The 26,046-nt window shown below is 49.5% G+C and overlaps 1 protein-coding gene across 1 annotated transcript; it reads left to right on the top strand.

Moving 5' to 3' along the window:
• The first annotated feature begins 17,211 nt into the window (after window positions 1-17,211).
• Window positions 17,212-23,141, top strand: LRRN4 (leucine rich repeat neuronal 4). Its single transcript, XM_087818582.1, has 4 exons — window positions 17,212-17,857; window positions 18,958-19,162; window positions 20,346-20,483; window positions 21,894-23,141. The coding sequence occupies exons 1-4, from the start codon at window positions 17,215-17,217 to the stop codon at window positions 23,122-23,124; spliced, it is 2,217 nt and encodes a 738-aa protein (XP_087674708.1). The 5' UTR covers window positions 17,212-17,214; the 3' UTR covers window positions 23,125-23,141.
• Window positions 23,142-26,046: the final 2,905 nt, after the last annotated feature.

Here is a 26,046-nt window from a genome sequence, read left to right as displayed (position 1 = left end):
AGTCAGAAGCATCACTGGAAGTTTTTCTCTCAGCCTCTCTCAGAGGTGAGTGTTAATGAACACTCCCCTGGCACCTGGTGAACCTCCGAGGCCTACCTGTCAAGCTCGGAGGTGGCTTAGGCACTTGGAAAATCTGGTCCATGTCATAAAGAACTTCATTTGAAATGTTTTATGTAGAAACTGTACTGGGTTAAACTTAGTATTGGTCATTACTATAGAGTTCTGGGCTCTATTATTTTAGAACCTAGTCAGGTCTTTAAGATCATGTTGGGCCCTACATTAAAATAATGCTCCTCGATGTGACATTTCACCTGTCTGCTGCCACGTTCAGCTCTGCATAACTTACCAAAGGCACACCTCAGTACAACCCTCCTCCTTAGCTTTTCAGGGTTATCTGACATTTCCATGGAAATGCTTAGAGGAGTAGACTGGTTTTAACCAAACTTTCAGGGAACGTTTCTCCCATAACTACACAGCCATGTCCCAAAGAAATAAACAGTGTGGCACAAAAACCTTAAAAACTGCTGCTACTCCAAAGAGCAGCCTGAGGATACTTTTCTACTTTGGGCACAAAAGGTCGTCTGACTACTTATGATGAAATTTTTAATTAATGTGTGCCTTTCAACCCCATTTGTCTTATCTACACTACACTGGGAAATCTGCCTTTTTATTATTTTTATGACTTTTTTAATTAAATGGTTTATATGGATTTGAGTATGGTCTAGTGTGTTCTCTCCAGTCTGCTGTCTCTAATAAAGTGAATATTTTTCTATTATGAAAAAGGATTGCAACATGCAGGTTTAACGTATGGTTTTCCTCACAATTCTGAGATCTGAGCTTGTTCTCCCCAGTGAGCCTGACCCTGAAACCTCTTGGTTTCAACTCCTTTCACATTGACCTTCACCAGATTCCCTGACATATTGTGGGCTCTTCTGTTCCAGGCCTACCGTTTGGGAAAAGCACCAGAGAGCAAGGGAATATCCAGAGGCAGAGGAGCATGAGAGAGTCTCTGATTTGATGGCCAAATGTCAAGGGCATTTCTTTGATTATTGATAGATTCCGTATCAGAGTTCATGTACTTCTTCATGCAATTCTCACATGAACCCATAGGGGGCAGAAACGGTTTGCCTTCTCATTTCACAAAGGAGAGAACCATCTCAAGCAGGTGGGAGGGGGGTTGGTGGATTGTGGGGAAAAGGTGAAGGGATTAAGAAATACAAATTGGCAGTTACAAAACAGTCATGGGAATGTAAAGTACAGCATAGGGAATATAGTCAATAATATAACAACTGCATGATGTCAGGGGGATACCAGACTTAATGGGGGGGGGGGGGAGTTACTTCGTAAGTTATATGTCTAACCAGTATGCTGTACACCTAAAACTAAGAAAATGTTGAATGTCAACTGTAATTGGAAAAAAAATAGAAAAAGTGAAGGAACTTTACCCAAGGTAACACCACCAGTAAGCAGGGGAACCAACTCAAAGCCAGGTCTGTCTTAACTCCAAAGACCTTGAAGCTTAAACCAGAAAACCCCACCCATCCATTTCCAGTGCTGCTCAGCCTTGCAATGCCTGGCCCGGCCTCCCTTGCCCTGATCCCATCCTGAGGCCCACCCAGACCTTCTGAATCAGACCCTGCATTTTAATAAGACCCTCGGGTGATCTGTCTACACAGTAAAGTTTGCAAAGCTCTAGCCTAAGACGTGTGGCATAGATATGGCAGGGAGGACCACAAACACTGGAGGAACTGTCAAGTGAGAGTGTAAGTGCCAGAAACTCTGTAAGCCAGTGTACTGGGTTGACTAGTGCCCCCCAAAACTTCATGTCCACCCGGAACCTGTGAATGTGACCTTTTTTGGAAATATGGTCTTCACAGATGTAATCAAGTTAAGATGAAGTCATACTAAATTGGGGTGAGCCCTAATCCAACATGACTGGTGTTCTTATAAGAAGAGGAAAGGAGGCACAGAGATGGGGAGAAAGAAGGCCACATGATAATGGAGGCAGAGATTAGAGTGATGCGGCTGCAAACCAAGGGATGCTGGCAACCACCAGAAGCTAGAAAGAGGCCAGGAAGGCTTCTTCCCGAGAGCCTTCAGAGAGAGCACGGTCCTGCTGACACCTTGATTTCAGACTTCTAGATTCCAGAACGGAGAGAAAGTCAATTTCTGTTTGAAGCCACCAGGCTTGTAGTAATTTGCTATGGCAGTTTTAGGGAAATAATGCAGCCAGTATTTTCACATCTTTAAAAGCGGGAATGCTGCCTTCCCCACCATGTCACTGGGCTATTGGAAAGAGTATGTAAGAGAGTGATACAAAGATGTTTTTAAAACTCTAAAATGCAATACAAATGTAAAGTATTTTTATGTTTAATGAGAACATTTTTTTCAATTATGAAAGTGTTTTTTGTAGTTGTTTTCAAATAAGTATGATAGTTTGTGTGATAGTTGGATTACTGTTTGGGGCAGGTTGATGGGCTGCCAAAGTACTCAAATACGACCCAGGGGCAAAAAGGATAACAAGAGGTTAAATGACTATGCCAACCAATGTTAGAGCAAACAAAATCAGGCTTCTGCCTCCCCGAAGAGCAGTCTTAACAATAATGGAGCTTATGTTGCATGGCTAAAAGAATTAGAACGCTAACATGTATTAAGGTCTGTCACTTGTGCTTCCCATGAGTTCTCTCAACTCAACCTGTGGGTGAGGTAGGTATCAGCACCACTGTACAAATTAGGAAAGTGCAGTGGTGCTGGTTAATGTTTCATACTCCATGGGTGAAAGGGAGCCCCAATTTGCCAATTGCCCTGGTGTAAATACTCCTACCACAGCCAACATGACATCAGTGAACACAGAATCAGAAAGAGTAAAACACCCAGCTCTCTGACAGGGACGAGCCAGCTTTCGCACACACCGGAACCGTACACAGAATAATCAACAATTTATCAAGGTCACCCAGCTAGAATGTGGGAAGGGAGGATTTGAACTTAGACCTTTTGACCTGAGCTATGCTCTTTAGCACTACCCTTGATATTCCCATGTGAACGGCAAGGATTCTTGAGCCAAGAGCCCTAGGTTGTCTTTACTTGTGGTAATACCCCTGAGGTGATTTTTCCCAGAACATATTTGGGTAAGGATTACCGAACCTCCATAGACCTTTTTTCCTCCAATTATATTACACCAGATTTCAAATGCCAAAAGAGTGAAAATTTCTACCAAAATCTTCAGCTCCCAACTTCTGGCCCACTTGTCCAGTATGACATTGATTGCAAATCTGGGTCAGAGGTGGAGTCAGGAGGGGAGGAAAGCAGTCTGCATTCTTCCAAACAGAGCAAACACCAGCCAGTGGCCGGAGACAACGGCATTCACCCTCATTCCCATGACTGGTTGGCCTCGGTCTTGCCATTGCATAAATGATTAATGTCAAGTCTACCACAGAGAGGTGACTTTTCCTCAAGGACTAAGCTCCGTTTTTAGACGCTGGGTGAAATGTTCTTATTCTGACCTTTCTCTCACTTTATAAATGATCCTTTGAATCAGGTAGACATTGTCAACTCATGGTCCAGCATGGCTGCCTTAGCTCCAGGCATTATATCACATGGCTTCAATTAACTACAAGGGAGGTTGAAATATGTGGTCCTCATTCAAAGTAGCCATGGGCTCAACTAACAATCAGATTCTTTTTGTGATAAAGAAAGTGAGAATAAATACTGGGACACAAGCAGCTCCCTCAGTCGTAAGCACTTGCTATGTGCCAGGCATTATGTTTGCTGCTAAGAATAATATACTGAACAGAGCTTATAATCTAGCAAGAGACAGGCATCTAAGCAAACAATTCTATAATGCTGTATAATAAGTATTATTCTTGATATATAAAAAAGACATATGAGAACCAAAAAAAAGAGGGGAAAATTTATTTTGTTAGAATCAGGAGCAAATTAGAAAGGATTTCCCAGAAGAGGGGACATTTAAGCTTGGCCTTGAAGGATGTGTAAGAGTTTGCCAAGTGGGAAAAGAACAGGAATTAGGTCAAGCTTGGCAGGGGGGCCAATTAGTAGAGAGGGAGAGAGAGCCATGAGATGCCATGATCAGATGTACATTTTAGAAATGTAAGCCGGGCAGCTGATGGCGGGGAGATGGAGGGAAGGCGCACTGGAAGTTGGATGGTCAGTTTAGAGGCTGCTGTGGCAGCTGAGTTAAAAGACTTGAGGACTGGAGCCAAGTCAGTGGGAAGAGAGGCAGGGCAACTGGAGAGCTGCCTTAGAACGAGACTCATCAGATTTTGTGGTCGCCAACGATATTATTTACCTACCCAAACCATTTCCCTTCTTCCTTGCAAAGAGAACTTGATTTTGACCCCAGTGATGGGTCGTTAATGGTCTACACCAATCATGACAACCCTATTCCCCAATATCCCACGTCCTTGGCAGGTAGCAGTGGCCTTGTGAGCCAGTTTTGACTAATGAGGCCTAAGGGGAAGGATGCTATGAAGATTTCCCGGAAAGTTTTTTCTATCCTGATAAAAAAGATATGCTTCATCTTCCCCCTTCTGCATACTTTCTGCCTTGAATGTGGATGTGATGCCTGGAGGTACAGCAGCCAATCACGCCTGACATGATGTGATTCTATGGAGTATGTGTGGGTGCTGCTCAGAACATCCTGAGAACTCCCCTTGGGAAATTCTTAGCAAAGCCTGATTCTTGTTGTTTTGGATATCCTTACTGTTAATGAATCTTCATTACTTTCATGGCGGTTCAATTTTTTGGAAATATCCAAGGCTAAATATGGTGAGTTATGGGATTGGGATAAATAAAATCTTTTGGTAAATGATTTTAAAAGAAAAAGTAACCCTGGTGATTGGGGTGTGTGTGTGTGTGTGTGTGTGTGTGTGTGTGTGTGTGTGTGTGTGTGTGTGTGTGTGTGTGTGTGAATCATAAACTTCTGAAAGCAATTCCAGAACAAGAATTACAAACATATTTTCAACACTGAAAGCTTCGTTTGCAAAGGAGATAACCTACCAAGGAACTTTGCTCAATACCAACTTTTGCCAGATAATTTTTTGTAAATTACTTTCAGAAGTTGGTGATTCAAATGGTTCTCAAGAAAAATATACAGGCTATTTTCCATGTTCTCAATACTCCTAAAAAAGGAAATGGTCTCAGAGTTCTTATCTTGGATTCTTCCTCAGATTTACTTTTATGAAACTAATCCTAGTTCTTCCAGAAATAAACTGGAAATATAACACCATGTGCCTCCGCCCTCCTAAAAGGAGCATGGTGGACAAGAATCGGCCAGCAATGTCCTAGAATTTGGAGTATCTCTCATAGGTTCCATAAATACTATGTATTAATAATCATCAAGAAAGCAATTTTGTTGTTCATATATTATTAAGGATTAATAATCATGTACTCATAATCTATGTTATTTTCAGTAATAACAGAAAGCCATATTGTTAAAATCTACCTTTCAAAACAACACTTAACATTGCAACTCTCTGAAATCACTCCGTTGCACCTCCTTTCCTTCTCCAGTCCCCTCAGCACCTACCCAAGCTGATGAGCTCTCCTGTACATTACTGAGCACAGTGAAGTCATCAGACGGGAAGGGTCTCATCTTTTCACTCTGCATCTGTCCTCACAATGTCTTTCTTCCCTCCTGCCCCAGTGAGAAAAGTGCCCAATCTCCAGCCTTCTGAGTTCTGTCCCTTGTGACCTCCACAGGGCTTCAGTCCTAGAGTTTATTCTTCTCTCTTCTGCATCACGCACCTCTGCCCACCTCCTGGTACATTCTCGTGCAGACTGCAAGTGTTCTCTCTCTCGGAGGGTCTTAAAACATGGCTGCAAATTATCTGACTGTCTTCACATTAAGAGGTGGGGTCTATGTCCCCTCCCTTTAAATCTAGGTGAGCCTGTGGCTGGATGGACCAGTAGAGTGCGGCAGAAGCAATACTGTGTGACTTCTACGTGTAGGTCAAGAAAGGCCATGTAGCTTGTGTCTTCTTCATGGGACACTCCCTTTTGGAGGCCTGAGCCTATAACGCAAGAGCTCCGATTATTACCCTGAGGCCACCATGCCAGGCAGCACACAAGCAGGAGCTCCAGTTGAAAGTCCCAGGGGAGTTCAACCTTCTAGCCATTCCCTCCAAGGTGCCAGACTTACGGGTGAAGCCATCTTGAACCCTCAAAACCAGCCCATTCAACAGCTGAATACTACCGTTGCCTCCAGTCGAGGCTATGTAGAACAAGAGAATCATCCAGCCAAGCTCTGACCAAACTCCTGACCCACAAAATCATGGAATAGAATCTAACAACTGTTGCTTTAAGCCACTATGTTTTGGGCCACTTACTAGGCAACTACAACATCTCCCGCCATAAAAAGGTTTTAAACTACCTTACCCCATTTTTCTGCTTCTTCTCACAATAAAACTCCTCCAGAATTAAAAGGCTAGGAGACACCCTTCCTCATGTCCGTCTCTCACTCCTCTCTGGCTTCTGTCCCTACCCCTCAGTGGACAGACCCTGCTCTTGTCCAGGTCGTAAATATCCTCCACTATTCAGTCTCTTGGCCTGCTTGTCTGTGCTTTCCTTAATGAAACGCCCTTCTCTCTCAGCTTCTCAACGTTCACGATCCTAAGTGTTCCTGAGTTTTCCCTGGCTGCTCCTTCTCAGCCTGCTAGGCTGATTCCTCCTCCTGGGCTCCACCTTCAAAGGTTGACTTAGCCCCTGCTCTTCTCTCCTACACACTCCCCTAAGTGTCCTCAACCAACCTGTTGGCTTTAAGCACCATCTATATGGTGATGCCTCCAAATGTAGCTCTCCAGCCCTGACCTCTCCCCAGAATTCCACAGGTACATGTCCAGTTATCTCTTCAACATCCCCCTTGGAGGTTTAACAGGCACCTAAACTTAGTATGGCCAAAGCAGAGCCTGTGGTTTCCTTACCCCAAATCTGTTGTTTCTTAGGCTCCTCTACCCCAGCAAATGGCATCTCAATCCATCCAGTCCTCAGGCCCAAGAACCTAAGGATATATATTCTTTTCTCTCTTCCCTTGTGTTTCCTGAATTATTGAAAAGTTGGTGGCTTAAAACAACATACAATATTATTCAGCCATAAAGAGGATTGAAATTTTGGTATACGATGGACCTTGAATACAGTATGCTTAGTGAAATAAGCCAGACACAGATGGACAAATCTCATACGGTTCCACGCTTTAAAAGCACCTACAATAGCCCAGCCGGGCGTGGCTCAGCGATTGAGCAGCAGTTGAGGACCCAGGAGATCACGGTTCGATTCCCAGTCAGGGCACATGCCCGGGTTGTGGCCTTGATCTCCAGCCAAGGTGTGCAGGAGGCAGCCGATCAATGACTCTCTCATCATTGATGTTTCTATCTCTCTCCCTCCCTCTCCCTCCCCTTCTCTGAAAAAAAATTTTTTTTAAGTACCTAGAATAGCCCAGCCGGGCATGGCTCAGCGGTTGAGCATCGACCTAGGATCCAGGCGATCAGGGTTCGATTCCCAGTCAGGGCACATGCCCGGGTTGTGGGCTGCAGCCAATCAATGTCTCTCTCATCATTAATGTTTCTATCTCTCTCTTTCTCCCTCTCCCTTCCTCTCTCTGAAATCAATAAAGATATAGTAAAAAAATGAAATAAAAATAATAAATATTATGATATGTATGTTTTACCACAATTAAAACAACAACAACATAAACATTTATTCTCTTAGGGCCCTTGAGGTGAGGATTTTGATCCATTTCACTGAGCCAGAGTCAAAGTGTCAGCAAGGCCAAGTTCCAAGAGTTGCCTTTTCCCTGCCTTTTCCAGTTTCTGTAGGTGCATTCCTTATCTCCAGTCTCTGTCTTCAGAGTCAGCAGTGTGGCCTCTTCCTTCAGACTCCACATGACCCTCCCTGTGGTTAGAATCTCCCTCGGCCTCCGTCTTATAAAGACGCTTGTGATTATATCCAGGGCTCATCTGGATAGCCCAGGATAACTTCCCCATCTCCAAGGCTTAGTTGCAGGGACTAAGACATGGCTATTATTGGTCCCATTATTCAGCCCGCCATATCTCACTTCCAATCCATTACCAAATCCTGTGGGTTCCACTTTAAAACACATTTCAAATACGTGTACTTGTCTCCACTTGTACTATCATTACTCTCAAGCCAGCATCATCACTTCCCCCTTGGACACTTTCAACCTCCTAATGTAACTCTAGCTTAGCTCTTGCCTACAATGGACTTAGCAGAAGACAGACCTTTGAACACATAAGCAGGCCGTGCACAACTTACTCACATGATAGTGTCCTTGCCTACCTCTCCTCTCACCCACTACCCTGCAGCCACAGACATCTGATTTCTGTGACTCAAGTACAGCAGGCTCTTTCCTGCCTCCAAATCTTTGCACATGCCGTTCCCTGGACCACCGTTCCATGCCCTGTACATGGCAGCCTCATCTCATCCTCAGGGTTCAGTTCTAATGAAGCATCCCTCTTGATGACCATCTCACCTTCCTCACCAATTTCTTTATGCCATATCTGCCTGTTTATTTCCTTTATCATTCTTACTGAATCTGTAATTACCTTGTTCATTTATTTGCTTGTCTGTATCCCCCAACGGAAGGAAAACTCCTTGAAAGGAGGGACTGTATCAGCATTTAGAAAAGTGACTAGTGCAAAGCAGATGGTCAATATGATGAGCGAATAAATAAGTGAAAACAAAAAACTTGACACCATAGCCAAGGCCTACATCAATCCAAATAGACAAGGCTATGCCGCAGAAACAAGAAACCTAAGATCACAACGTTTACTTCTCTCACTGTGTATCCGTGTGGTTAGCCTCAGGGGAGCTCTGGTCTTCCAAGACCCAGGCTAATGGAGCAGCCACCATCCCAAACAGTGTCAACTGCAAGAGGAAAAGAGGGAGCCCTGGAGGGTCTCACACCAGCAATTAAATTACATTAACATAATTAATAAATCACAACTCATTGGCCAGAACAAAAAACATGAAAACATGGCCCCAGTCAACCACAAAGGGCCAGGAGTACAATCTGAAAGTGGCCAAAAGGGAGGAATCCTGAACCACGTGGCAAATAGCACTAAGAACGACCGCAGGGCCCTTTTTCAAAATGACCCCAATAACCTTCCTAATCTCTTCTTCCTACACCCCTAATCTCTTCTTCCCAAACTTGGTACTGTCAATTTTTAAATTTGGGGCATTCTGGTGGGTGCATAGTAGCATCTCATTGTGGCTTAAATTTGCATTTCCGCGGTGAGTCATGGTGTTAAGCACGTGCTCATAGGTTTACTGGATAGTTTGCATTTCTTCACCCACCAAAGTACTATTGAACATCCACAGAACATGTGCAAGTTGCGGTAGCCGTGGGGAATCGATAGCATTCAAGCTCCATGGGATTCCAAATCACTGCCTCATTTGGGCAATTCAAACACTTTTGCTCTTGGAAGTTTTTCTTCAACATTATTAAAAACCTAAATAAATGCCCAGGGAAACCCTCACTGTCCTGCAGAAAATCCCAGCTAAGGAAATATAACTAATCAGAAACAGAAGAAGTGGAAGGCAGAGTTAATAGACATTCATTCAGCAAGTATTTCTTAAGCGTGTATCATGTGCAGGTGCGGCAGACACTGGGACACACCCGGGAACAAGCTGGACACATTCCCTGGGCTAACAGAGCTCTAAGTTCAGCCCTTTGTGACAAGGCAGCGCTCACACTGTTGGTGATGGTTTTGTCTTCTGTCCTCCTAGACTGAGGGCAGGGTCCAGGTCTTGCTCATCTCTGGTCCCCATTTTACACACTGAATACCTGGAGCATGTCCTGGCATGTTCTCAAGATATGTGCACTGAATTGCTAGGCCTGAATCTGTTCATTGACTTCACAGACGAAAAATATAAAACAGACAGAAACTTAAGAATATTTTGTTACCGATAAAATAGTAGCAGTGTTTGGATGTGAGCCTGGTATACTGTCCCAGTTTAAGGACCTTTAACACATACGCTGCCTCTGACTAGGATTTTTTTTTAAATGTGCTTTATAAAAACAGCCTATGTACTGTCTTGTCCCACTTCCTATGACCACATACAAAATAAAGTGGCAGATTAGAGGCTGGCCTCTCATTTCAGTTTGAATCTTTTCCACAACAGGTTTAAAAGGACCTCAAATGGTATTTTTTAAAGCTGAGCATTCTACAGATCCTCGTGCTGAAATCTTACTGCTGTTGAGTGATACCTCAATAGGAAAGTAAGCATGAATCTCAACCCATGACTCTTATATTCCCTCGAGATCATTTCCTCACAGGCAGGTCTGCCACATCAGCAGAGCCCAAGCAGCTGTCTTGGGCCCCGCCACCCCACCCAAGAGCCTCTTTTCTGCATACCATTCGTGAGAGCTGACTGCCCGGAGACTGGAAAACCTGGTACTGTCTCCTCCCACAGTCACCCTCCCTTCCTCCAGCTTATCTCTGGTGTCAGAGAAGAATGCAGCCTTCAAGTCTGTACATTCCAACCCCAGCACTTAGGGGAAGAGCACTCAGAAGAGCCAGCTGGTGTCTGGAGGGCAGGGCAGGGGCAACTGGCTGAGCAATCAGCTCCTCCTCTAGGCCACTCCCCTCACCCCATCCCGGGCTGCCAGAGCTGTGAACATAGCCAGACAGGACCCCCTTGGAAAGCACCAACTCTGGGTCTCTGGGACAACCCGTATGGGGTGGGTGTTTATTTCTGGAGTTCTAGGAATGGATGTGGCCAGAACCCCTAGAAACTCTGCCCAGGGACCTGACACTCACTAGGTGTGTCTACTTAGTTATACCTGTGGGAAAGGGCTCACAGTGCTAATAATGCCAGGGCAGGTGAGAACTGGTTGGCTGTGCAAATAAGCCCAGAACCCAGAATAGAATAGTGAGTATTAAGCCACTCTTTCTTCTCACTGGATAATTGGGACTCACCTATGTGACCTCAGATAAGCTTATCACCCTCTCTGGGGTTCAGTTTCCTCTCTCTAAAATGGATAGGGAGGAGTGGAACCAGGCAAGTTTTAAAGTCACTTCTAGCGCCAAGGATCAACAACTCTGATTTTTTAAAATCTAAGTCCAAAAGAGAAATGTGGCCAAGTATATAATCACTGGCTTTTTTCCCCCTCTGCAGGCTATGGTTTTCCTAACACTCTAACCTGTGATCTTCTTCCACGAGATCTTTCCCTAAAAGATCCATGAGAGTGCTGGGAATGTGGATTAGAAACTTCTCTCCTTCCACCTCTGCCCTCAGTCCACCCACCATGCCCCCAGCTCAACCCTCACCGGAGCCCTTCTCAAGGCTTGGATGCTCACGGACCTGAGCTACAAATATCAGGCATTTGAATATACTGTTTACTGAGTTTTCTGTTGTGAGTCCTGTCTTATCCCAGGCACCATGGAGGGCATTCTGACTCACCATGTACTCTTCTCATTCATTTTTGAACATCTGTCCTGAGTGCCAGACTGCACCATGGGCACCTGGGCTACCAAGGATAATAACATGGCCCAGTTCTCAGGAAGTTTAGTCCTAAATTAGGGGGCCATGTCAATTCACCTGATGGCAGTTAGCCTGAGTCACCTGGAAAGGAACACCAAAGGAGGGCCTGCTTGGGTAAAATCTTTTTTTTTCCAAAAGATTTTTTTAAAATTGATTTTGAGAAAGAGGGGAAGGGAGAGGAGGAAAGAGAAACATCCATGTGAGAGTGAAACATCCATCGGCTGCCTCTGCATCCCAGGCATGTGCCCTGATCGGGAATCAAACTGGCAACCTTTCAGTGCATGGGACGATACCCAGCCAACTGAGCCACACTGACAAGGGCTTGGGTGAAATCTTGAAGAGTGCTACAGCAGATGCTCTTGGAGCATCTCCCTGGAGTGGCTTAATCCATGCTCAAAGCAAGCCAGGCATGCCAGGGAATTAAAGCCACAGGAAGACCCCTCAAGCCAAGGAGAAGCAGAAGCTGGTGGGTAAATAGCCCCCCTTTCTTGGGACTTGATGAACCAATCCTCAGGTATGCTCTACAGTTTCTCAGAGGGTCCCCATGGGATTGAGTGACCTGCTCATTAACACACCTGCAGTGCCTTCCCTTCCATCCTTCCTCTCTTTCCACACTTCCTGGGATCACCACCCAAATAAACTACCTGCACTTGAGTCCTTATCTCAGGATCAACTCTTGAGGGAACCCATAGCAGGTATGGCAGAGTGAACTGAAATGGAGAGTAAGGTGGTCAAAGGGAAGAGCACTCAGGTAGAGGTTGCTGCTTGGGTAAAAAGCAATGGCGAGCAGGAGGTGGCATGGCATTTGGTGTAGTATGGCATTTGGAGGACACATACTTTTGGCCTCAGGACTTTGTTACAGCATGTTAGCATGTCCAGAGGGGACAAACACTTTAGTCACATTTTTCTGACCTCCCAGAGGTGCTGGAAGAGAAAGGACTGGAGAAGATGGTGGTGCCTTCCCAAGACGTGCCTCAGTCCTGGGCCCACAGGGACCCAAGAAGTTGGCTTTGTTTCTTCTGAGGATGAGCTGCTCAACTATGAAAGAAACTTTCCCAACTGTCCTGACTTCCCCTATGATTTGGGTCTGTCTAAATATTTGGGAAAAGTTCTCTTGGACTTACAGGAAATCTTACAGTGTGAAATGCTGAAGCTTATGGAAGGCAATGTAAAAGCTGTGATTAAGCCAGACAGACTAACTACAGACTAACTAGTTGTGTGTTCCAGAGCTTAATCAGCCTCAGTTTGGCTGTAGCATGGGAATAATAGTCAGAACCTGGTGAGGAATTAATATGATAATGCATATAGTGTTAGGCTCTGACTGTAGTAAGTGCTCAATTTAAAAAGAGGGATGGTGGGTGGCCCCACCTATTGACTCCTAGTGGCTCCACCTTCTGAGGGCTGGGTAAAACCTGGGACAGACTGAATTATATGGCTCTGGGGTAGAGGTCACAACCCGCACCTTCCCTGAAGCCTGACACACCATAATTAAAATGCCAAAAGTTAAAGACAAAGAGAGAATCTTAAAAGCAGTAAGAGAAAAGCAGTTAGTTACCTACAAGGGTGCTCCCATAAGACTGTCAGCTGATTTCTCAACAAAAACATTTCAGGCCAGAAGGAATGGCATGAACTATTCAAAGTGATGAAAAGCAAGGACCTGCAACCAAGACTACGCTACCCGGGAAGACTATAATTTAAAACTGAAGGAGAAATAAAGAGCTTCCCAGACAAGAAAAAGCTAGAGTTTGTTACCACCAAACCAGTGTTACAAGAAATGTTAAATGGCCTTCTCGAAGAAGAGGAAGTGGGAGGGGAGGAAGAGAAGGAAAAGAACAACAACAATGACAGAGGAACATAGTTAAAAGAATAAAATGGCAACAAATATGTACCTATCAATAATCACTTTAAATGTAAATGGCTTAAATGCTCCAATCAAAAGACACAGGGTAGCTGAATGGATAAGAAAACAAGGCCCATGTATTTGCTGTCTACAAGAGACCTACCTCAGAGCAAAAGGTACACACAGACTAAAAGTAATGGGAGGGAAAAAGATACTTTATGCACATGGAAAAGAAAAAAGCTGGGGTGGCAATACTTATCTCTGACAAAATAGACTTTAAAACAAAGGTTATACTAAGAGACAAAGAAGGACGCTACATAATGATAAAGGGAACACTCCAATAAGAGGATATAACTCTTGTAATAATTTATGCACCCAACATAGGAGCACCTAAATATGTAAAACAATTCTTGATGAACATAAAGGAACAGATCAACAGTAACACAGTCATAGTAGGAGATTTTAACACTCCATTGACATCAATGAATAGATCTTCCAGACAGAACATCAACAAGGAAACCGTGGTCTTAAATAACACACTAGATCAGATGGATTTAATTGACATCTTCAGAGCATTTCACCCCAAAGCAGCAGAATATACTATTTTTTCAAGCACACATGGAACATTTTCTAGGATAGGCCACATATTAGGACACAAAGCAAGTCTCAATAAATTTAAAAGGACTGAAATCATATCAAGCATCTTCTCTGACTATAATGAAACTAGAAATCAATCACAAGAAAAAAACTGAAAAACACACAAAGACATGGAGGTTAAATAACACGTTACTAAACAATGAATGGGTTAACAATGAGATCAGGAAAGAAATTTTTTAAAATAATAATAAAATTAAAAAGGGGGATAGTGGTGGTGACAAGCAGAGTGTACCCACTGAGGAAACCTGCCACCTGGATGAGACTGGTAAGCAAAGTCTGCCATGCAGGGTCTGCCACCAGGTTCCCCAACTCAAAAGCCCAACTGGGCAGCCTGCCCAGAATGTGCCTACTTGGGTTTGTTATGAGCGGAGCCAGAACAACAGAGCAATCCAGAGGGCTGAGCTCAGATGTCAGGTCAGCCTGTCCAGTCCAGGCCATTGCCACCATTAGTGAGCTAGGCAGCAAGCAGCAGACACAAAAAGTTGGCTCAGAGGGCCTGGGGCTCTGGGCAGGTGCAGGGCAATGACCTCAGGGGAGTTCTGCAGCCAGGCCCTCTCCAGACCCCTTCCCTAACTGGTGTTAAGAGGAGCACCCCAACATTGCTCCTTGGGGTCCTCTTTTATAGCCCTCCACGGGGGACCAACTTACTTCCTCCTCGGGATCTCTGTTCACTTGGCTCCCTCTCACCTGGGCAGCCCCACCTGAACTCCCCAAACCTCTGCTGGTCTCAGGTGGTCCATCGCCTCTGGGGTAGACCAGGTTGAGAGAAGCTGATGTTTTCATTGACCTGCTGGGTGCTCTCTGTGCCCACTGAACCAAGCAAAAGGGCCTCACCTGAGGCCACCCACTGGCCCACACGCTGGTCCCCCCACCTTCCCACCTGTCCCTTGACATCTGCCTCCCATTTGGCTCCCTATGCTGTCCATGGCACAGAGTTTCTACTTCTGGGGCCTGGGATCCCTGGGTGGTGACTGTGCTGCCCCAGACAGGGCTGTATAGAAGAGGCCTCTCCCTGTCCCCACCTAGGCCTTATGAAGAAATGCTTCTGAGCAGCAAGAGCCCTGCTGGCACTGTGGCTAGAAGGATAGTATTGAGGTTTTGGGTGGAGGCCAAAAAAAGGAGATCCCCTGGGACGCGCAATTATCCAGTTAACCCAACCCACAGGTCAGAGGTGTCCTGCATTTCCTCAGGGCTGCTCAGGTAAGCACTGACCGGAGGAAAGATCCCTGCAGCTCCGGTTTGAGTCTGTGTACACAACACAGGGATGATTAACCCTGGGCCTGGGGGGAGGGGATGTGCAGATCAAAGGCCCTCAGGCAAAAGGACCAGTCTCAGAGCTCAGGGGGAGCAAGGCATTGTCTGCTCTAAACAGACGGGCTCTAAATAAAGCTCATGTAGTTCCAGGGAGACCTGGGGCTCTTGGTAACCGGGATCAGTAAACCCGCCATGAAGCGGAAATGTTCTTTCTGCATTTCTATCACTTTATTTATTGTCGCAATATATAAGAAACAAACCTCCACGCCGTCACCAAACTGGGTCCCATAGAAACCAAACCAATTATTCTTGGAGGCGCCTGGATCTGGTTTGAGCCGGCCCCTGCTCCCAGACTCCTCTGAAGACCCCTCTCGGCCACTTTCCCCTGTAAATCTCTGCAGGCCTTCCTACGGACTGGGGGACCTTCATCCTTTGGGCCACGGGGCCCTCTCCTCATACGGGCTCACCATTCACCCTCCAAGTATCCCAGGAAATAGAAACCACCTGGTAGGAGGATCAGATTCCTGAGAGGTGACAGTGTCAACCCTCGGCCCTCACTTTGGAGGGGAGAGATGACTCCCTCCATTTCTCAGGCCTGGAAAGGCAGTGTAAGGTGAGATGAAGATGGGGGAGGGCTGAGAGGAGGTTCCAGGCCTGGAAAGGGGCAGGATCAGTATCAGAGTGGGAGGAGGAGACAGGCAGTGAGGGTGTTGGCTAAAGACCACAATGAGGAAGGAGGACAGTGCAGGCACTGAGGTATCTCAGGCCCTGTCAGTGGCTGGGGTGGGGGGAAGGGGCATCTGGGAAACGGGCCTCCCTCTGGAATCAGAGTTCAGCTGCTGTGTCACTGGCTCCTGGGATCTCCAAGACAAGAGTGAAGACTACAAAGGGGCATCCAGGAGTGCCACACTCCAAAAGGACAGCGTCCCGTGAGTATGAAACACTGCCAGATGCATAGATTCCTGGCCTCAGTTTCCGGGTTCTTTCTCACTGCCTGGACCCCAAAATAGCAATAGGGGGCCTGGATGGTTGCTCAGAGACCTAGTGGTCAGCAGAGATAGCTGGGGCAGGAATACACACCTACAGATATGCGGGAATATTAAGGAGTGATGTCGAGGCCAAGACTTGGTTGGAAGTAGCTTTGCCGCTTTCAAACCAGCCCACAGCTGCCTGATCTACCCCTACCTGATCTCCCAGCTTCCCTGTGCAATCCTGGCTACTCCAGAAACTCCACACATGCCAACCCTTAGCTATTCCCCCTGGGCATGGCTGACCTCAGGAGCCCTGGCTTTTGTTGGGACCAGGAAAGGCTTGACTCCAGGTTCCCAAGTATCACAGCTGTCTGGGGGCTCCTGGCTTCCCTGAAGGCAACCCTGAGGGCCCTCCCAAGAAGGAGACCCCAGAATTCATTTTAAAATGTGACCTGCAAACCAGGACTCACCTGAGGCTGGGCAGTTCTAAGGGGAAAATAGGGGCAACTGAGTTCTGTTGGGACTGACAAAATCTTCCTCAAGGCCCATGCTCTTTATTCATAGACGTTTATGTAGCAGTGTCTGCGCCTGGAGAGTTTACAGCCGTGAAGGGCAAGTTGCCTTCCCTCCTCAAGCTCATGGACGGGTTACTGAGAGGTTCAGGCCCAGGTGGGACAGATGAGCGAGGCCTTCCGCAGGAGGCCCCTGTGGGTCAGCAGCCACAGAACCAGAGGGCATTAGGGGCAAGGGCGTCGCTGGCGGACGGAAGAGCAGGAGGTGCCCGGCGCGCGTGGGGGAGACGAAGGGAGAAAGCAGGCAGGGTCCAAGTCACTGCACACTCAGTCACGCTAGGGGCCGTCCAGGACTTGGGCTCCTCCTCAAAACCCGGTGGTAGGGGGCACATTCACCCTTCTCTCGGGGTATTTCTTCCGGACTGAATGGGCTGTCCCCTTGTTCTCTCCCCAGCCGCGCACCATGTGGGTGGCCCTGCTGCTGCTGCTGCTGCCGAGGGCGCGGCGCCTCAGCCTGGCAGGGCCTTCCCAGGACGGGGTCCCTCTTTTCCGGCTCACCCAGCAGTGCCCCTGGGGAAGCGGGGCCAGCAACGCCACGGGGTCGCCCTGCGAGGGGCTTTTCGCCACGGGGGCCACGACCCTGACGCTGGCGAACCGCGGCCTGGAGCGCCTGCCGGGCTGCCTGCCGCGCGCGCTGCGCAGCCTCGACGCCAGCCACAACCTGCTGAGCGCCCTGCGCGCCGCGGAGCTCGGCCGCCTGCCGCAGCTGCGGGTGCTCACGCTGCGCCACAACCGCATCGGCACGCTGCGCTGGCACCCCTGCGCGCCCCCGCGGCTGCACGCGCTGGACCTCAGCTACAACCGGCTGGCCGCCCTGCCCCCGTGCGCCCGGCCCGAGCTGGGCGCGCTCCGTGCGCTGGCGCTGGCGGGGAACCCCCTGCAGGCGCTGCCGCCCGGGGCCTTCGCCTGCTTCCCCGCGCTGCGTCTGCTCAACCTCTCCTTCACCGCGCTGGGCAGCGGCGCCCTGGGGTCCATCGCCGACGCCGCCTTCGCGCCCCTGGCCGCCCTGGAAGTCCTGGACCTCAGTGGCACGCTCCTCGATCAGGGTGAGTCCTGGGTGCCGAGGGTTTTCAGAGGCGGGCTGGGCATGTGCTCCTGGGCTCGGCTTCTTCGACGGGTGGTGGCCCAGGTGCCTCGCTCACAGTGCCGCTGAAAAGTAACCCCGCCTAGATTTCCTGAGCCACGCCATACGGGGGTGGTTAATGCCTTGAGTCCCGAGGGGAAGGAACTATTATCTCGGTTTTGCCTATGAGGAAACCAAAGCCCAGAGAGGAGCGTGCCTGGCCCGAGGTCCACAGCTCATTAAGTGGTGCCTCCAACTCCAAACCCAAGCGTTCTGGGTCCAGAGCCCAGGCCTCTCGCCAGCTGCTCGCCTGCCACCCAGCAGCGCTGGGGAGTGCCGGCAGAGGGGCACGTGGATGCCTTGCTTTGAGGCTGATTAAAGCCAAACAGGCCCTTCACTGAAGCTCTGAGGATGAATTCGGGGGCTTTTCTACTTGGTTGGCTAAAATTGTGTCTGCAAATGTTGACTCCTTCCAACAAGACACAGGAGGAGCTGAGAATACCGGCTCTCCTGTTTCTGGTGTGTTCTGACTCTGGTTCACAAGGTTGGTTTTATTATTTTTAAAAAAAAACACTTCATGTGTGTATAATCACCTGTTCCAACATCAACAAAGAAAGAAAAGAGCGAGAACTGGAAACGGGAAGGGACCCACAATTAGGCCTCTGGGCCTCCTCCCGCCTTGCCCTTCTCTCCCCTTTCCTTGCCTTCCTCAAATATTTCCCCACTCCTGGCAGCCATCAGAGTGCAGTTTGGGGTATTTCCGTGTGGAGTTTAACAAGAGGGTAAGGCAGCAGGGGAGCTGGAGACAGTGTCCTGGGTTCAAGTCCTGGCCCTGTCCTTTCCCGGCTGTGTGGCCTTGGGCCGGTCATCCTCTCTGGCCTCAGCAGCCTCAGGCTGGAAGGAAGGAAGGGCTGGCTCTCAGCTGAAATGTGCCATGCTTCTGAGATTCCTAAAGCTGCCAGCGCACCCATGCACAGCAATGACCTTCAGGACTCACCTTGTCTCGTGGTGTTCCTGTAATGCCCTGCCAGCCTCCTAGGCTGGGGTCTCCCTGGGTAGTGGGCAATTTCCCCTCTGTTTCAGTTCGGTCAGGGTGGATCAGAGACCTGCCCAAGCTCACCTCCCTCTACCTGAGGAAGATGCCCAGGCTGAGGAGCCTGGGGGGGGACGTTTTCAGGATGACCTCTGAACTGCAACAGCTGGATTGTCAAGATTCCCCAGCACTTACCTCGGTCCAGACACACATCTTCCAGGACACCCCTCGCCTACAGCTCCTTCTGCTCCAGAAGTAAGTCCTTCTGAGTCACACAGCTGAATCTGCCCGTTACACTAGGCCGAACAGGTGTGACTATTTTATGGAGCATACCAGACCTTAATTTTCCTCCCATGGCTCCTTCAAGTCCTCCCTGAGGTTTTGTTCTCCCTCATCCTTTGGGTGGTGTCTTGGGCAGGTCCCAGATAGACCATCCAGCCTGGAAACCATGCAGCCCAATCCTGTCCAGAGTGACACTGAAACTTCAAACTCCCATGCATGTGAGGTTCCCTTTAAGCCCAGGACGAGACACCTGCAGTGGGAAGAGGGGATGAGGCCACCACGTGCTCTATTCCGCCACCCACCTGACTTCCACGGGGGAAGCCAGCCCTCCCAGGGGTCGGTGGAGGAAAGGCGAGAGGGTAGGAAGGCCCTACTTGCCGCCAGGACCCAGGGCTGGTGCCTTCTGGCCTGTTGACGTCCCAAGTGTCACTATATCCAGACTCTTTCCTGACTCCTAACAGGAAGGGCAGCCAGCACCGCTTTGAAGGTGATCCCAGGCCACCTCCTTTCCTGGGAGCCCATAGCGGGCCCTGGGGAGCAGGCACCTTTCACCCATCATCACCCTCAGTGTAGCCGCTTCTCTCTTTTCTCTGCTAGCTCCAGACCCCACCAGAGTACTTCACTTTGGGGTTGTCATAAGGGAAAGGAGACAGGATATGCAGAGCACTTAGCTCAGTGCCGGGCACAGGGTGTGTGCTCTGCAACAGTGTAGATGGTGGCTGTGATGGTGATGGTGGTGATGGTGACCTCGTGATGGTGTTGGTAATGTGGTGCACTGGTGACGGTGATGACAACGATGGTCATGGTGGTATGTTGGTGAGAGTGATACCTCTGGCTCAGACTCCTCTTTTGAGCTTTAGACTGATGCAACATTGTAAGACATCAGCTGTGGAGCCAAACTGCCTGGGCTCAAATCCTGACTCCACCACTTACTAGCTGTGTGAGTTGGGGCAAGTTACTTAACATCTCTATAGCTCAGTTTCCTCATCTGCGAAATGATGACAAAAAGGAAGTCCAAGGTCATTAAGATTTTTACCCAAAGTAAGACCATTTAACCCCTACCAGAATGGCTTTCCCACACAGCATCATGACTCTCTGGGGATGGTTTTGACCTGATTATAAAAGCCTTACTTAATTGATTTTCTGTGTATTTCAGCTGCAACTTGAGTTCCTTCCCTCCTTGGACCCTTAATTCCTCCCAGGTCCTGTCCATCAACCTTTTTGGCAACCCCCTCACTTGTAGCTGTGAGTTGTCCTGGCTCCTCATGGATGCAAAGAGGACTGTCCTAAGCAGGTAACACATTTACAAAGGGGGTGACTGAGGGGTGAGGGTCAGCCTCCCTGAGCTGAAGTCTTGCTCACATAAGTAGGCTGGGCAGGTTGGCATTGTAGGGCAGGGTGGCCATCCCCCATGTAGTCACATTCAGGGACCCAGAGGCACAGAGAGCATGGAGGAACAGACATGGGGGTTTTAATGGGCCAGACCAGGAGGTAGGGTGCATCACTCCCACTCATATCCACGCTTAACTGCAAGGGAGGCTGGGAAATGTAATCTAGCTGTATGCCCAGTAGGAGAAAGAAATGGGCTGAGTCAACAGTTAGCTTGTCTCTGCCAAAACAGGGTTATCATTGTCCCATTTTACAGATGAGCAGATTGGGGCCCAAGGAAGGGAGAGACTTGCTTAGATTCAGGCAGCTCCCTGGTGGAGGAGGCAGAATCTATCTTCCTCCAAAACTGTGCTCTTAACCACTGGGCTCCCTGAGCCCCCTAAATGGAGCCTGGCCTCGTCTATCATTCAGTCCAAGGCCGGTGGGCTTACAGAGCACTTGTGGGACAAAGTCCCACGAAGAGGTCTCATTGGCTCTTGGCTGGGAGAACTACTTTTGCAGTGGGGAGCCATGCCCAGGTTAGCCACCAGAATAGGGTGGGGGCTGGGAACACCTCTGGTCTTGAGCACCCTCAAACCAGCTCCACCAGCTCCCTTTGGGAGACATGCCCCCATCCTGTGGGGGTTCTCTTCTCACCTCCCACCCAAGCCTGGAGACAAGTGGCGCTCAGTCTGTCTCCCTCCCCTCATGTTAATTCCACAGACAAGCACCCAGGCCCTTTGCAGTGAAGGGTCTCACTTCATATTAATGACGGGATTGAGAGTGCAGGCTCCTCACACCACTGACTACTGTTCATTCTGGCTGCATTCCTTAGCCCGTCTGGGCCTCTACCTCCTCATCTGTAAAATGGGGATAACAGTGTCTACCTCATAAGGCGGTGCAGACTAAATTCATCGATACAGTCAAGAGCTAACAGTAGTCCCTAGCACGGGGCAAGCACTCAGAAAATGTTAGCCGGTATGAGTATTGTGACTAGTGCTGGTGGCCAGGAAGCAGACAGGCGAGAACACTCAGCGAACCCGGGCCGCCCTTCACAGGGCTCGCCCAGGTTCAGGCTCCGCCGTTTGCTGGCCAGCTGTCTTGGGCAGGTGGTCCCTCTTTCTGAGCTTCCATTTCCTCCCGGGCCCCATGGGAGCGTCCTCCACAGGTGGCCCCGAAGGGCAGTGAGGCGATGCTGGCTAGTGTGTACCCCGGGGTGCCTGGCAGACGTGCTGACAAGGCTTAGCCGGAGGGATTGTCTGCGCCGGGTACTCAAAGCCTGGGCAGAATCGGTCTTGATGCCAATTAACTTCTACCTGGTTGACCTCCCCTCTAGGGCAGCAGACACTGTGTGCGCACCAGCTGCAGGATCCCCCGGGGCCTTCTCAGCCCCTCTAGTGCTGTCCCAGCTGCCCAGTGTGTGCCACTGGGCCCAAAGCACCACCCTCCTGGGTTCCAACCCACCCTCCCCTCTCCGCTCCACCCTGGCACCATCTACACAGGGTTCCTTCACCCCGCCGCGCACAGCCCCCTCCACGCAAGCTGTGGGAGGCCCGCAGAGCGTGACCAAGGCCCCCTCCCACCCGGCGGGCACCCCAGCAGCAGCTGCGTGGTCAGGGAGCAGTGTCGGGGAGGGGGCCGCCTCCCCCACCATCTCCACAGCAGCTCCCCGAGGCGCCAGCGACCCACCCGGGGCTGCAGGCACAGCCAGGACCCGGCACGGAGAACTCGCCGCCCGCCTGGTCCTGGACCCGAGTGTCTCAGCTGCCTCCGTCCCACCGGCCAGCAAACAACTGGGTCTCTCCCCTGCCTCCGGGGACCCACGGGGCGCACCCCAGCGCGCCTGGAGCACACAGGCCGCCCCGCAGGCTCCCCACCCAAGTCCTCCCGAGGGCGGAATCCCGATCTTGCTTTTGGATGATGACTCCAGCGAGGAGGAGGCGGGGAAGCGGGAGAAGGTGGGCGCGCCTCCCCAGGACGTCGCCTGTGACTACCACCCTTGTAAGCACCTCCAGACCCCGTGCGCGCAGCTGCAGAGGCGCTTGTGGTGCCGGTGCCCCGGCTTCAGCCAGGAAGACACCGTCCCTGACCCCCCCAGGCTGCAGGGCGTGTCGGAGACCACGGACACGTCCGCGCTCGTCCGCTGGTGCGCCCCCAACTCGGTGGTGCGCAGCTTCCAGATCCGCTACTCCCCGGAGGGCTGGCGGGGCAACCAGTCGGTGGTGGGGGACATCTACGCCACCGCCCGGCAGCACCCCCTCTACGGGCTGTCGCCGGGCACCACCTACCAGGTCTGCGTCCTGGCGGCCAACAGGGCGGGGCTGAGCCCGCCGCGCGCCGCGGGCGGCCGGGCGCCGTGCGCCGCGTTCACCACCAAGCGCGGCTTCGCGCCCGTGCTCGCGGGGCTGTGCGCCGCCTGCGGCCTGCTGCTGCTCAGCACCCTGCTGCTGTCCGCGTGTCTGTGCCGGCGGGGCCGGGGCCCGCACCCGCGGCGCTGCGACACGCACCTGGTGGCCTACAGGAACCCAGCCTTCGAGGCCCCGCCGAAGCCCCAGGCCTGCTCTTAGCTCGGCTGCCCCGCCGCCGGGCGCGCTGGAGCCCCGGGACTGGCTGCCTGCGCGCGAAAAAGAAGATCCCGAGGGTCCAGCGCTGCCCCGTGCGCGCGGAGCTCGGGGGAGGCCCAGGACCGCCGGGGCGCGCGGGGCGCGCGGGGCTCGCCGGGCCGAGGTGCCCAGGCCCGGGGGCTGCCCCTCCCCAGCTTCACTGTGTCTGTTTCCAGAAGCCTGACGGCCCGCTCAGACCTCTCCTCTTGGGCTGGGCGCTCGGCCGTGTTGTGTTTTTAAAGCTCTCAGTGCTCTTCAGGGTCCAGAACCGTGTGTGGAAGCCCCGAGAGAGAAAATCCTACAACCCAGCCTCTTACACTGTATTAGAAGTGACGCCCTCGAGTCGTTTCGCGAGTCGAGGGGACGACTCTAAGTGAAGTAAGTGCCCGGTGGCCACGCTCCGGCAGGGCACGAGCGCCCGAGGCACCCGCTGCGGTGCGCGCTCCCCGAGCCCTGGCTGGGGCGGGGCGCTGCGGCGCCCGAGGCCTTCCGCTTTCTTAGTTGCATTTCGGGTGATGGCAAAACGTGCTTTTAGCGTTAGAGTTAAAACCGCAGTCTTTTCGGGTCCTTTGCCCATTTTTAAAATGGATTGTTATGTTTCCTCGGTGTAGAGTTTTATGCTTCCTTTATAAATTTTGGATATTAACCCTTTATGGGATGTGTCGCCGACGAGTATGTTCTCAGTCAGTGGGCTGCCTTTTCATTTTGTGGACGGTGTCCTTTGCCGTGCAAAAACCTTTTAGTGTGATACAGTCCCGACTGTTCGTTTTCATTTGTTTCTCTTGCCCAAGGCGATCAGAAAAAATATTTCTACAAGAAATGCCTGAGGTTTTCCTGCCTGTTTTCGTCTAGGGTTTTTATGGTTTCGTGACTTACATTTAGGTCTGTAATCCATTTCTGAGTTTATTCTTGTGTGTGGTGCAAGAAGGTGGCCTAGTTTCATTTTTGCGCATGTATCCTGTGCAGTTTTCCCCGCCATTTATTGAAGAGACTGTCCTTACCCCGTTGTACGCTTTTGCCTGTCAGATACTGACTATAAAGGCGTGGGTTCATTTCTCGGTTCTCTGTTCTGCTCCAATGATCCGTATGTCTGTACTATGCTGTTTTGATTACTATGGCCTTGTGCTATAGTTTGATATCAGGTAGCATGATTCCTCCAACTTTGTTCTTCTTTCTCAAGATCACTGTTGCTATGCGGGGTCTTTCGTGGTATGCACCCCTATGCTCACTGCATCATTATTTACAACAGCCAACATTTGGAAGCAGCCCAAGTGCCCATCGGTAGATGAGGGGATAAAAAAGCTGTGGTAGGTACGTTTACACCATGGAATATAACTTGGCCATAAGAAATCAGGGAATCTTACCTATTGGGACAGCATGGATGGACCTGTTAATATTATGCTAAGTGAAATAAGCCAGGCAGAGAAAGACAAGTGCCATAGGATTTCACTCATATGTGGAATCTAATGAAGAAACAAACTAGCAAAATAGAAAAAGACTCATAGAAAATAGACTGACAGCTGTCAGAGGGGAGGGGGTTTGCAAGGCTGGGTTAAAAAGGCGAAGTGATGAAGCAAAAACAACAAAAATTCATAGGCACACACAATAGCATGGTGATTACCAGAAGGGAATGGGGGTAAAGGGAAGTAGAAGAGATGTCTAGGGGGATAGAAGGTGATGGAAGGAGACTTGACTTGGGGTGGTGAACACAATACAATATACAGTTGATGCATTATAGAATTGTATACCTGAAACCCATCTAATTTTATTAACCAATATCACCCCAGTAATTCAATTTAAAAAAAATACAGGGTCTTCTCATAACATTTGTGAAAGACAGGAAAGGCTGTCCTTTTTAAAGTCGGTATTTATTGCATTTCACCCAAGTGGACAAAGGAACTCTTGACCTTTTTTTAAGGAAGCATAATGTTCTTTCAGGAACTTCAGAGGGAAGAAATGAGCAAAAGAGAACCTCAACGCTCTAGCTAGAGGCCAAAGCGACTCTCTGCTCCCAGTTGCATTAAACAACGCCTCGTGATGTGTATGTGTGTGGAATGTGCCTTACTATACCCTTTTCTGCTTTTATACAATCTTAGGGGGGAAAGTGATTTTATATTATATAACTTTATATAATTATAACAGGGGTCATATTTCTAGATTTTAATTTTCTACATTAGCACTTATGTTCACTTCCTGTGGCTATCCTAACAAATTACCACATACTAGGTGCCTTAAAACAACAGAAATTTATTGTTTTACAGTTCAGGCCAGAAATCACAATCAAGAGACCACAGCAGGGTTGGTTCCTTCTGGAGACGGGGAGGGAGAGTTGTTCCATGCCCCTGGCCTAGCTTCTGGTGGCTGCCAGCAATCCTTGGTGTCCCTATCATTCCAATCTATGTATGCCTTTGCTGTCTCACGACATTGCGTCCAAATTTCCCTCTTTTCCATTATTTGCCCCCTGCTTGTTGAGATATGCGACACAAAACACTAAGTCTGAGGTGTACAATGTGACTACCCATCACCTGACCATTACTTTCTAAGATCTACTTTCTCAGCAACTTTCAAGTACACAAAACAGTATTAACTAGTCGCCATGCTGTCTTCTGGGGGTCACTAGGCATTAGAATTCATTCGTCTTATAACTGGAAGCTTATATACTTTGACCAGCTTCACCACCCCCCACCGCACCCCTGGGAACCACTAACCTGTTTCTATGAGGGTTTTTTAGATTCCACATGTGAGATCATACAGAATTTGCCTTTCTCCGACTTATTTCATTTAGTATAATGCCCTCAAGTTCCGTGTTGTTGCAAAAGGCAGGATTTCCTTTTCATGGCTGAATATTCCATTACACACACATACACACAGCATGTTTGCTGTATC

The sequence above is a fragment of the Miniopterus natalensis genome, chromosome 7, assembly GCF_054644295.1.
Source record: "Miniopterus natalensis isolate mMinNat1 chromosome 7, mMinNat1.hap1, whole genome shotgun sequence".
In the NCBI taxonomy this organism is placed as follows: domain Eukaryota; kingdom Metazoa; phylum Chordata; class Mammalia; order Chiroptera; family Miniopteridae; genus Miniopterus; species Miniopterus natalensis.
Note: the sequence above shows the minus strand (reverse complement) of the source record. Positions and strands in the feature narration are given on the sequence as shown.